The sequence below is a fragment of the Merops nubicus genome, unplaced genomic scaffold, assembly GCF_000691845.1.
Source record: "Merops nubicus isolate BGI_N331 unplaced genomic scaffold, ASM69184v1 scaffold26034, whole genome shotgun sequence".
NCBI lineage: Eukaryota > Metazoa > Chordata > Aves > Coraciiformes > Meropidae > Merops > Merops nubicus.
In genome coordinates, this window is record NW_008605315.1 from 1 (window position 1) to 11,843 (window position 11,843).

Sequence of the window (11,843 nt, forward strand, 5' to 3'; positions counted from 1 at the left end):
TCAGCCTGCCCGGCGTGGGCGTGGAGAGGAGCTGGGACTGCGCCCGCCTCCGGGCCCTGCGCGGGGAGCTGGCAGGCAAGAGGACACTGCCCCCTGGGTGTCATCGGGGGCTCTCCGTGCTGCTGGGGGACCCTGCCGGGACCCTCTCTGTGCTGGGACCTTGCAGAGCTGTTTGTTCCCTTTGCAGAGTGTTGCTGCACCTTGTCTCTGACCACACTCTGTGTGTGTTTGGGTAATGTGTCCCTGCACACCCCAGCTCGGGCACCCCCAGCCCCCTGCACACCTCCCTGACCTGCCTGCTGCTCTGGTGTCCTCGAGTGGCCCTCGTTGTGGCTCTGTCCTCTGACTTCAGCTTCCCAGGGGCTTGTTGGAGTGCTCCTGTAGCTCAGCTAGTGGTGTAACACATGCAGGAGTCAGGCAGGGACCATGTCCAGGTCCAGTGCTGGTTGGAAGCCAAAAAGGAGTCTCCTGGAAGCTGGTCTGAATGGAGTGCTCCTAGGGAAGGCAGGGACACAGGGTCTGTTTTCCATCCCTGCCTGCAGCCCTTGCTGGGATTTTGGTAGCATCTTATATCCAGTGATCCTCCTGAGCACTGTTTGCTCAGCAGAAAGCAGAACAAAATCATCTGAGGCAGAATTTTGGTAACCTCTCTCAGTGCTGACCAGAAGTTCTCTTATGCTGGTGCCAGTTCCTGCTGCTCAAGAGTCCAGGCTTGGCTGAAGCCCATCAGAACATCCACGTTCTGCAGGGATGAGCCTGGGATTTGCTGAGTCCTGGGCAGCAGGGGGTGGGCACACAGGGAAGGGCAGGTGTGGAGACATGGTGCCTACAGCACAGCTGGGCAGTGTGGAAACACTGGGCTTCCAGAGGTGGATCCTGCTTTTATTTGACCCTGAATCCTCAGGTAGGAAGTTTGTAGGTGAAATCTGAGGCTGTCTCAGCCTCTGCCTGCCTGCTAGGACACGAGACATGCTGACAGTGCTTGGAAACACTGCTTTCAAGTTTAACAACTCCCTGTTTTCTGTTTCAATTCTCCCCTGCCTGTTTCTCTAGCTGACTTTGACTCCTCCAAGCCCCCCAGCGTGGAGCAGCTGGATGTGCTGAGGGAGTTTGCTGGAATTGCTGCTGGAGCCTCAGCTCCTGAGAGCCTTGCTACCCTTGCCTTCCTCTACATGTGCCTGGCTGTCTCAGGGAAGCACAGGTAAGGTCCCCCCCTGCACCCCCTCTCCTCAGTGTCCTTTGCTTCTGCGAGGTTACAGGAAGAAACCAAGTCTTGGAGGCAAAATACTTGGAGCTTTGCTTCCTTTGGGCCCCAAGCAGCTCAGGAGATGCTGCACAGAGCAGAGCAGCTCCATGGGTGGGGTTCCCCCGTGGGGGGTGGGCTGGGAGTCATCTGTTCTCTGTTAGGTTTTGGGGTGCCTGAGTTGGAGCAGTTCATGTGCAGTCAGCAGAGACAGACAGACACCTCTGCACCCAGCAGCTCCTTTCATCCTGGCTTAGCTGAGAAATCCTGCTACAGAAATGAGCTCACTGAGGTAAATCTGATCCCTCCTGTGGGCTGAATCTACCTAAAAACATGAGAAGTTGGGGTCACCACGGCTCAGGGCTGCTTCAGTTTCTGGACTTGACCAACACCATGGATGATATCAGGGGGAGCTGTGGGGTAGGTGCTCAGGGGAGTAGCTGATACAGCCCTGCTTGTGAATTTGAGCCAAACCTGAACCTGATTTTGATGTTCCTAGCAAAGGAATCAGAAGTTCAAGAGTCAGGACGTGGGGCCGGGACACGTTTCGCTCTGCAGTCGCGGGGTCGCTTGGTGGTAGGGTTGGGGCTGTATCAGCCTGCTCTGAAGCCACCAGGTCAGAGTCCAGGTCACTCAGCAGCCCGTGGAAGGCTCCTGGGTTCGATGCTGGGGTCTGTGACACAACCTGGGCACGTTCCATGGAGAACAGGGGCACGTGGGAGCAGATCCGTGTGTGTTCTCTCCTCCCCGGCGGCTCGGCAGGGTATGGTGGTGTGCTAACAGACTGGGGATACTTCTGCTTTCTGTAGAATACACTTCAAAGACTGCTGTAAACATGATTTTAAGGGTCTCTTTATGGGGCTTGTCAAGTATTTAGTCACCCAGTGCCCCTGCTAGCAGCTTGGCAAGCTCTGCTAGTCATCCACCCGACTCACCGGGGCTTTGTTCCAGCACGGGCACCGGTGCTGCTGCTTTCCCTGCAGCCAGGCCCCAGTGGGTCCCTCCTCACCTTTGAGCTGTTGCCTGGAGCTGGGATCCGAGGTGGTTGGGTCACATGCTGTGTGTTTGTGTTGCAGGGATGTTCCAAGCATGGACATTCGGGTGTGGTCAGAGCTGCCCACGGGGGCTGGGCTGGGCTCCAGCGCCGCCTACGCCGTTTGCCTGGCGGCCGCCCTGCTGACAGCCTGTGGAGCCATCTCCTGCCCTCTGAAGGAGGGAGAGGCCACAGCCAGGTAATGTGTTGCAGCAGGGAAGCCTCCCTGCTCTTTGTGCTCCTCTCGTTCTGTTTACCCAGCACCTCTCTGTCTCCCTGGGCTGTGGTAGCCTGAGCTCAGCTCCTCTCCTGGGAGCTCTCCTCTCCCAGGGCTCTGACCTCTGCAGCCTGGGGTTACTTCACTTCTCATCACAGCATCTGGAGGCAGAGACTTTGCAGAACTTGGACCCTTTCCCTTGCTTAGCATAAGGTGTTTTTCTGGTTTGAGCTCAGACAGAGCTAATTCTGTTCAGTGATTTTCCTTTTCCTCTCAGCAAATGCACTTTCTGAAGTTAACAGTAGGTTACAAACGTAAGAAAAAGAAAAGCTTTATTTTTCCAAGCAAATAAACCACACACTGTAATGGGATGAGGTTTTTTTACCCTCTCTGTCCCTGAACATTTTCCAGGTTTTACCCTGACTCCTCAGGGAGTCAATGATCCTTTCTGGTTTTTCTGCATTCCCACAGGAATTATTTTTTTCCTGCACGTGTTACATTTCCTCTGCCCTGAGTTTCCCCTTTATCAGTAGCTGTTGAAAGGGAATTTCTTTCCTTCTGCCCTTGGGTTGCTTTCCCCTGGAGCTCGGGCTGGCAGAGCTGCTGTGCTGGGTGTCTGAGGAGGCTCTGTCTGAGGACCCGTGTTGCAGCTGGAGCAGCAGAGCCTCCATTGTGCACTGGGGGCCAGGTGCAACCTTTTATGGCTGGCATTTGTGGGGGACTTTCAGTGAGACAGCGAGAAGGGGGGGTGAGCATGTTCTGCTTCCAACCCAGAGTTTGCAGCCTGCCCCAGAGACTCGTTTCCTGGGGCAGAGTGCTCTGTGCTGGGGCACATCTCCTTGGCAGGGGCCCGTGGGAGGAGGAGGGAAAGGCCAGCTGACATCTTCATTCCCTGCTCACACTGCTGAGCTTCAGCTTCAACACAGCTTCATTTCTTTTCCCTTCCAGCTGGCAAGCAGAGGGGGAAGTGAGAGATGGGGGGTGTCAGACTTCAGAAGGTTTTTGCTTAACGTCGCAAGAAAAGAACAGCGTGCTAGAATGACTCCTGTGTAGAGGAGAATCACAGCCTCTGAAAGAGGATTAAAAACAAGTGGTTTACAGCAAAACGGTGCTTCTCTTTTGAGGAGCTGTTCTCCTGAGTGCTTCACAGATGAAATATTGGCAAGTGAAATGAAAGGTGTGTGGAGACGAATCAAGACGTTCGGCTGAGGCCCGGGGAAGAGGGGAGTGGAAGGAAACAGCTTCCAGAGAGCAGGTGGCTCTTGGGTTTTCTGCCCTGGCAGGGCTTGGTGACTGCTGTTGTTTCATGTCAGGCACTGTGGTGCCCTTCTCTGTGGGTCCAGAGATGGGCAACGAGGCTGGTGAGGGCTCTGGGGGACAGGGCTTGTGAGGAGGAGCTGAGAGACCTGCAGAAGGAAAGGCTGAGGGGAGACCTGGCTCTCAACAGCTCCCTGAAAGGAGGTTGGAGTGAAGAGGGTGTTGGTCTCTTCTCCCAGAGGGAATCACTGGTGGAATTGTGGTGAGGTTTGTCACTGGCTTTTGCTTTTTGTGTTGCTACAGCCCATTAATGAGTATGTTCAGGCAGGGGCCTTGATCCTTGCTGAGTCTGACCCAGCACCAAACGCTTGCTGACAGCATTTAAACTCTCACAGCACTTAGGTCTTAAAAGCAATCCCATAAATTGCTGTTTTTGTGTTTTTAGCCTAACACCTCCTGCATCTGGGTTTGGTTCCCATCTGTGCTCGGTGCCAGCACCCGGCACAGCTCAAAGCTCTGGGAGTTAATCCCAAAAAATCAAAGTCTTTGCAGGAGATAGTAAATCAGTTCTAACTACACCTCTTGACCCGATTTGTGAGGCTCCTGCAGCTGAGCAGCTGGAGTTGTGTGTGTGAAATGCAGCTTTTACTGCTCTCTTCTCACATTGAGCCTTCTGTGCCTCTAAAGGCACCATCCTGCCTGGTGCTGAGCAGGAGCTTGGGCCAAGGAGTGTGGTAACACTCAGCCTTGGGGAGCTGGCTTGGTCTGGACTTGTGTTCTGTTCAATATTTGATCTGCACTAGGCCAAGGCTGTGATCTTCCCATGGAGTCCTCTCCCTCCCTTGCTGCTGCTGGGTGGCACCTGGGAGTCAGTTTGGGGCTCTTGCTCCAAGAAGGACCTTGAGGGGCTGGAGCATGGCCAGAGAAGGGCAACAGAGCTGCTGGGGAAGGGTCTAGAGGCCAAGTGTGGTGAGGAGCAGCTGAGGGAGCTGGGGGTGCTGAGCCTGGAGCAAAGGAGGCTCAGGGGAGACCTTCTGGCTCTGCACAGCTCCTGACAGGAGCCTGGAGCCAGGGGGGGGTCGGGCTCTGCTCCCAAGGGACAGGACAAGAGGAAACAGCCTCAAGCTGTGCAAGGGGAGGTTCATGTTGGACCTGAGGAACAATTTCTTGCCCTGGAGGGTTGCCCAGGGCTGTGCCAGGCTGCCCAGGGCAGTGGTGGAGTCCCCACCCCTGGAGGGGTTTCCAAGCTGTGGAGATGTGGGGTGAGGGACACGGGGCAGTGGGGACCTGGCAGTGCTGGGGGAGGGTTGAACACAATGTTCTTTAAGGTCTTTTCCAACCTTAATGACTATAACATTCTATGATCTGCAGCTTCTGGTGCCTCTCTCTGTCTCTGCACATGCAATTTCAGTGTATCAGAGTCATCCTCTTGCCTTTCAGGTGGACAGAGGAGGAGCTGACTCTGATCAACACCTGGGCCTTGCAGGGGGAGCGGGTGATCCACGGCAACCCCTCGGGCGTGGATAACGCGGTTGGTACCTGGGGTACGTGTGTGCTTGCTGCTCCCCTGTGCTGAGGAGGGGCTGAGGGGGGGGTGAGCAGCAGCCACGTGTCCATCCTCAGTGGCACAGCATGTCCCTGGTGGGGGGCAGGTGCCAGGAGGGGCATCTCTGAGCTCCCTGGGGCTGCCGCGGGGAGCGCGTTGCCTCGCCCCAAAGGGAACGAACTCCCAAACTCAGCTCCCCGTGCAGAGGGAGTCCTGGGCTGCTGGGGACTTGCTGTGGTGCCCCAAGCAGGTGCCACGGGGCAGAGACCCTGCCACAAAGAGCTGATATTGAAACATTCTGGCGTGAACAAAGAAACTTAATCCTGTCCCGAGGACGAGGCGGTAGAAAACGCAGTTGGACAGCTGTCATTTAGTTTCAATTAGCAGAGACTTCCAAGTGTTTTGGAAGTGTCCTTGGAGACTTCTAATAATCTTTCTAATGAGACCTAATCTCAGTGCCCCTGTGAAGGTAGGAGCTGAGTGAGACATTCCTTCTGGACAGTGAAATTCCACCCTGACGGGCGGCTGCTGACATGAGTGCACGCGTCCAGGCCAGTTTGAAACCTGCCTGCTTGGCTCTGCCCCAGGGAATTGCTGCTTGATTTTTTTTTTTTTAAACTTTTTTTTCTGTCAAGATTTAACGCTGGCCAGAGTCTTTGCCTTTTAAAAAAATATTCAATGTGATCCCAGAGTGGAGGAGAGCAAAGGGAAAGGCATCGGGTTAACGACGTCCGGCCAGACCCTCTCATTAAGTCCGCCGGGTTCGACAGATTCATGCTGTCTGAGAACATGGTTCATTTAGCTGGTGTTTCTTGCAATTACTGTCATATGCTCTGGGTGAGGTTCTAAAGATGAAAGACCTTCTGCCTCTTGTGAGCCTGTGTTATCTCTGGGCTCCTGCGAGCTGAGACAATGCGTGTGTTTTACTTTAGGTGGAGCCCTGAGATACCAGTCGGGGAAAATCACACCATTAAAGAGGTAATATTCCAGTTTAAAATAATTCTTCTGTGCAGTGGGTGGAATATGTCAGAGAGGCTTTGGGATGGTGGAGGGTGTGAGGTGGATGGGAGGCCCCTAAGGGTGGGGCAGAAGGGCTCAGGAGCTGGATTTTGCCCTGGTGTGGGGAGCTGGAGCGTCGTCTCGGTTTGGGGTGGAGGGAACAATGAAATGTTTGCCCATTATCTGACATTAGATGAACACAGCACAAAGGATCAATATTAATTTCATGGCGTTGTGGGCAGCAGGAGCTGATCTGCTCCTGGCAGCAAATGACATTGTGGGGAGGGGGAACTTTTTGCTTACCTGGTGGTGGGACTGGGTGAAAACGGAGCCGCAGAGACAAATCCAGGTCCCGGGTGTTCCCTCTGCCTCCTGCCAGGGAAGTATAATCTGACTCCATTAAAATCTTTCACAGTGCATGAAATTGCTCTATTAGCAGTTAATGGCCACTGCTGGCTAGTCTTGTAGATAGGATTTCAAAGGAAAAAAAAATTTTGCTTGAAAAACATGGATTTCAGTAAATACATTACAGTTCTATTTATAGCACTTGCACAATTGTCTCTAAGAGGGACAAGGCTGAACCCAGCCAGCACTTTAGCACCTCCTTAACTTCTTGAAAGCTAATGGGACTCCTTATCTTGGGTGTCCTGCTCCAATGGGCCTTTTGAGGCAGAACAGAGCTGTCTGGGCTGTGAGGGAGAGGGACAAGGACATGTCTCCTGTTGCTTCCAGGGTGCCGATGCTGAGGATCTTGCTGACCAACACCAAAGTCCCTAGAAGTACCAAGGTCCTGGTGGCTGGTGTCAAGGAGAAGATCCAGAAGGTGCAGCACCTCTGTGGTCAGGGGGATGGAGATGTGTCCTTGGTGCAGGGTGGGGGATAACCCTCGTGAGCTCAGGTCTCCTCGTGTGGGGCTGCAGGTCACGTGGAGATCTCTTGGGAGATCCCTCCTGGGGTTGATGGGCTCCTGTCTGCTCCTAACCAAGGCCTGGCTGCCCTGGGGATGGGGATTCAGCTCACCTTCCTCCTTCTGGGGAGACCTCCTGGTGGCCTTTCAGGATTTCAAGGGGCCTGTCAGAAAGATTGGGACAGACTTTTGAGCAGGACTCGTTGGGAAAGGACAAGGGATGATGGTTTGAAACTAAAAGAGGGAGCTTTAGACTAGAGAGGCGAAATGTTTGATGCTGAAGGTGGTGAGATGCTGTCCCAGGCTGCCCAGAGAGGTGGTCACTGCCCCATCCCTGGAACCATCCCAGGTGAGGTTGGCTGGGGCTCTGAGCACCCTGCTCTAGCTGCAGATGTCCCTTCTCAGAGCAGGGGTCTTGGACAGTATGAGCTTGAAAGGGCCTTTCCAGCCCAAACCATTCTGTGATCCTATGACAAGAATGAAAGGAAGGGATTATTCTTTTTTCCTCCCTCTGCCTTGCTTCCTTCTCTTATTCCATTTTTTGCAGGTGGGAGCAACTTACCATTGCCTTGCTCTGCAGTGGCTTTTTCTGTGAAGAAGTAGCCCCAAATGGGCTGGGGAATTGTCCATCTCAAAGAGACTGGGGCTGTTATTGTCACGGTAGTATTAGAAGACTAGAGAGCAGCCTTCTCACCTCTTTTATTCCCCCCTTCTCAGTTCCCTGCAATAATGAACCCAGTGCTGGACTCCATCGATGCAATTTCTCAGGAGTGCCAAAGTGTTCTGGAAGCAATGCCTGCAAATCCATCACCAGAGTGTTACCCTGTGCTGGAGGTAAGGGGCTTGTTGGCCAGTATTTTTAGACACTGCTGCTGTTGAACATCAAAATGTCATTTAAAGAACATTAGGTCTAAGGAAAAAAAATTTGATAGCAGGAAATGTTCAGTTCCGAGCGAAACCACGAGCAGCGTGTGCTGCTTTTAATGCCCTTCCTGGAGCCAAGGGACAGAAATTGCTCTGCAGGGATGGGAGGGGGGTGGGTGGGTCTGGTGCATGGTGGACCTGTAGCTCTGGGGGCTTTGTCCTTTGGAAAGGAGCGTGGAGGGAGTTCAGGTTGAGACTTTGTCCCCACGCCGCGGGCCAGCCCTGCTCACTCTGGCAGTCGCTGCCTGTGAGGCAGCTGCTTTGTCACTGCCAAGGCTGGAGTGAAGAGCAGGGAGCCCAGCAGCCACTGGTTTGTGATGGAGTGGTTGGGAGCCAGCTCCCCTTGCTCTCCTCTCCTCCTGGCTCCAGAGAATAGCAGACAGAGTCGTGCCCAGCGCGGACCTGACGTTGATGCATGAGGTGCGTGCACAGACCAGGGTTTGTCTTGGCTTTGTTCAGAGCAGGAGAGGCTGCTGAGCTGGAGGGGGGAAGCACATTTCCAAGGGGAAGAAGTTTTTTGTGCAGTGCTGAGGAGGCTGGAATGCTGCTTCAGACAAGCAGGGGCTGAGGGGGTGTGGCACTGTCCCAGCTGAGGCAAACCTGCCCTGGCTCAGGGTGCCAAGTGACTTGGTCAAGAACCATTTAATAGCTGTGGTGCAGTTCCTTGTTTTGGCATCTGGGTCCCTCCCCTTGGCTCTTCCCTGAGGATTTGGTTGACAGGCAGCTGAAGATGAGGCAGTGTAGGGCTGCTCTGGTAGCCAATGGTTGGTACAACCTTCTCTTCTTCCCTTCAGCCTGCATGGAGGTGGCTCTGCAACAAGCACTGGGGGTCTCCTGTAGGCTTCCATGGCCAAGTCCTGCTGCTCCCTTAGCACCAAGAGGGTGGTGGGTTTGTGTACCCATCAGGATGGGCTGAGCTGGCCTCTGCTAGGTGAGATCTGGAGTCTGTCTGCAGCACAACTTGAGACAGCTCCCTGGGAGACAGGGAAGAGGAGAGCTCATCTGAAGTGTGCTTTGAGATCCTCCCGTGGGAGATGCCAAAGCAGCCTGGGACACAGTGCCTAGGAACCAACACTGTGGTGAGCAGGTTCCTGCCTTGAATCTGTTTTGTCTTGTGCTTGAAGAGCCCTTGGAGGCAGCTACTTCTGTCTCTCTCTCTCTGTCTGCCTGCTGCACATATATTGGGCCATTTCTTGCAACACGCAGTTCTGGGCAACGTTGTGGTTGAACCATCAAACCAATCTGGTGTGCCAGCAGCTGTCACCCGAGTCCTGGCAGGCCTTGGCTGGGAGATGGCAGCTGTGGGGTGCTCCTGGGCAGTGCTGTGCCCCCACTCAGGCACGTGGAAGGGCCTCGGGGTGGACGTGGGTCCGGCTGGCGCAGAGCCCGGCTGTGTGTGCTCCCCAAGCCCTTCCCCTCTCTCCCTGAACTCCTCAGAAGCTGCAGCTCCCTCTTCCCTGTGGTGTTGCCCATCCCCTGGGCCATCTGGGCTCTGGTGCCACAGCAGCTTTCTCCAGGAGCAGCAGGGTTTGTGGCTGGCCAGGGGTGCGTGGTGGGTGGCTGTGCCTGGGGAGTGCCTCGGGCTGCCCCCCCTGAGGGCAGCACCCTCTGGACCCCTCCCAGGCTGGGGGCCAGCCTCCCAGCATGGTGCTGCTGAGAGCCCCCTTGGCTCCCAGCCCACCAGGAGGGAGAAGTGCCACACCACACCAGTGAGGGCAGGAGGCTCCCTGTCACCACACCAGCCCCCTCGTGTCAGGAGTTGGGGTCGTTCAGCCTGGAGAAGAGGAGGCTCTGGGGGGACCTTGTAGTGACCTCCCAGTGCCTGAGAGGGGCTACAAGAAAGCAGGGGAGGGATTGTTCACAAGGGTTTGGAGTGCCAAGGTGAGGGGTAATGGATTTAAGCTAGAAAAGGGTAGATTTAGGTTGAATATTAGGAAAGTTTTTCAGCATGAGGGTGATAAACCACTGGAAAGCCTGGAGAAGAGGAGGCTCTGGGGGGACCTTGTAGTGACCTCCCAGTGCCTGAGAGGGGCTACAAGAAAGCAGGGGAGGGATTGTTCACAAGGGTTTGGAGTGCCAAGGTGAGGGGTAATGGATTTAAGCTAGAAAAGGGTAGATTTAGGTTGAATATTAGGAAAGTTTTTCAGCATGAGGGTGATAAACCACTGGAACAGGTTGCCGATTCTGTGATTCTCTGTCCCCACCCTTGCTCACCCCCCATATTTGTGGTTGCTTTTAGGAACTCTTTGACATCAACCAACACCAGCTGAGCGTGCTGGGAGCAGGACACCCCTCCCTGGACAGGCTGTGCCAGGTGACAGCATCCCACGGCCTGCACAGCAAGCTGACGGGGGCCGGCGGGGGCGGCTGCGCCATCACCCTCCTCAGGCCAGGTCAGTACCCCCCCTGCTCACCCCAGGGGGACACATTTGGGAGCAGGGTGTCCCCCTGCCTCGTGGTGTGGCACACGGGGGCAGCTCTGCTTGTTCCTTGGCTTTGGGGCACCTGCCTGGTGTGGTTTGAGGCTTGGAATGGGAGGACCCCGGGTGGGGGTGAACCGTTGTATTCCCTCCCCTTCCCACACACACTCTGGTAAGAGGCAGGGAGTGGGTGCTGATTTCACTCCTGCCTTGGAGCTCGGAGAGGGAGGTTGTCCTTTCCCTCTGTGGGACCCTGGAACCATTTCTGAGGGTTTTGTATATTTTATTTTTTGTATTTTTCCCCTAATCTTTGTATATATTATTTTCCTCACCTCCCTTTTTCGTTTTCTGTTCCTGGTTAAACAACATACTTCATTTTTTTTCGAAAGTCTCTCTCTCTTAGGGGGGGAGAGGTGAGTACATAGTTCTGCTCCATGTGGGTCCTGCCCTGAACCCCTTTTTACACAGAACCAGGACACCCCATTCCCAGGCTCGTGGGTTTACTCCCCCAGCAGCCCCTTCCCCTCGCCCTGCGGCCGCCTCGCCGACTAACTGCTCTTGCCTCCCTCTTGGCAGACACCTCCCTGCTGGCCGTGGAAGCAGCCAAAAGAGACTTGTGTGCCTGTGGATTTGAATGCTGGGAGACCAACATCGGGGCCCCTGGTGTGACCCTGCACTCCTCCTCCTCTCTGAGCCCCCCGGTGCTGCACGCGCTCGCCCAGAGTTAAGCTCCTGCCTCTGGCAAGACCCAGCTCTTGGCACCGCCTCCCCTGATGCCTGGAGACTCCTCTGCCTCTCCTCTGGGTGGCTGAGGGACTCTAGAAGTGGGCGCAGAGCTCGTTTTGGGGGGCCTGGTGTCCCTGGGAGCAGGGCTGTGATGAGGACCTGGGAGCAACTGCTGGTGCTCGGGCCGGGTGCGAGTTTGACCCAAGCTCTCAAAATCCTGTTTTGAATTTACTGAACTGCTGAGCTAACCCCAAGGGGCAGGAGGAGAGGGTCTTGGCTGGGTTCCAGCATGGATAATGACCCTTTGCTGGGTTCTGCTGCTTCAGATGCATGCAGTGTCTCTTCCCTTCTCCCTGGTGTCCCAGAGGCTGGCGAGGTGGATGTGCAGAGCGCTCTGACGTCTGGGTGAAAAGCATCTTGGCAGCTCAAGGTTTGACACTCAGGTCTCCATTTCTCCTAGACTGGGATTCGTGGTGGAGAGGAAACCTTCAAACACAGCTACGAGTTAAGAGCTGGATAATTAAAATGAAAGGTACAGCACAATTCTAGTGAAATTATCCCAGGTTTCACT

The 11,843-nt window shown here is 54.8% G+C and overlaps 1 protein-coding gene across 1 annotated transcript; it reads left to right on the forward strand.

The window, feature by feature from the left end:
- Window positions 1-5: 5 nt before the first annotated feature.
- On the forward strand, window positions 6-11,274 carry MVK (mevalonate kinase; the record flags this gene model as incomplete). Its single annotated transcript, XM_008939306.1, has 9 exons — window positions 6-75; window positions 1,054-1,201; window positions 2,320-2,475; window positions 5,191-5,294; window positions 6,229-6,274; window positions 7,028-7,118; window positions 7,920-8,036; window positions 10,366-10,519; window positions 11,123-11,274. Coding segments are annotated over 9 exons (1,038 nt in total), but the record flags the coding sequence as incomplete, so codon positions are not given.
- Between the last annotated feature and the right edge of the window lie 569 nt (window positions 11,275-11,843).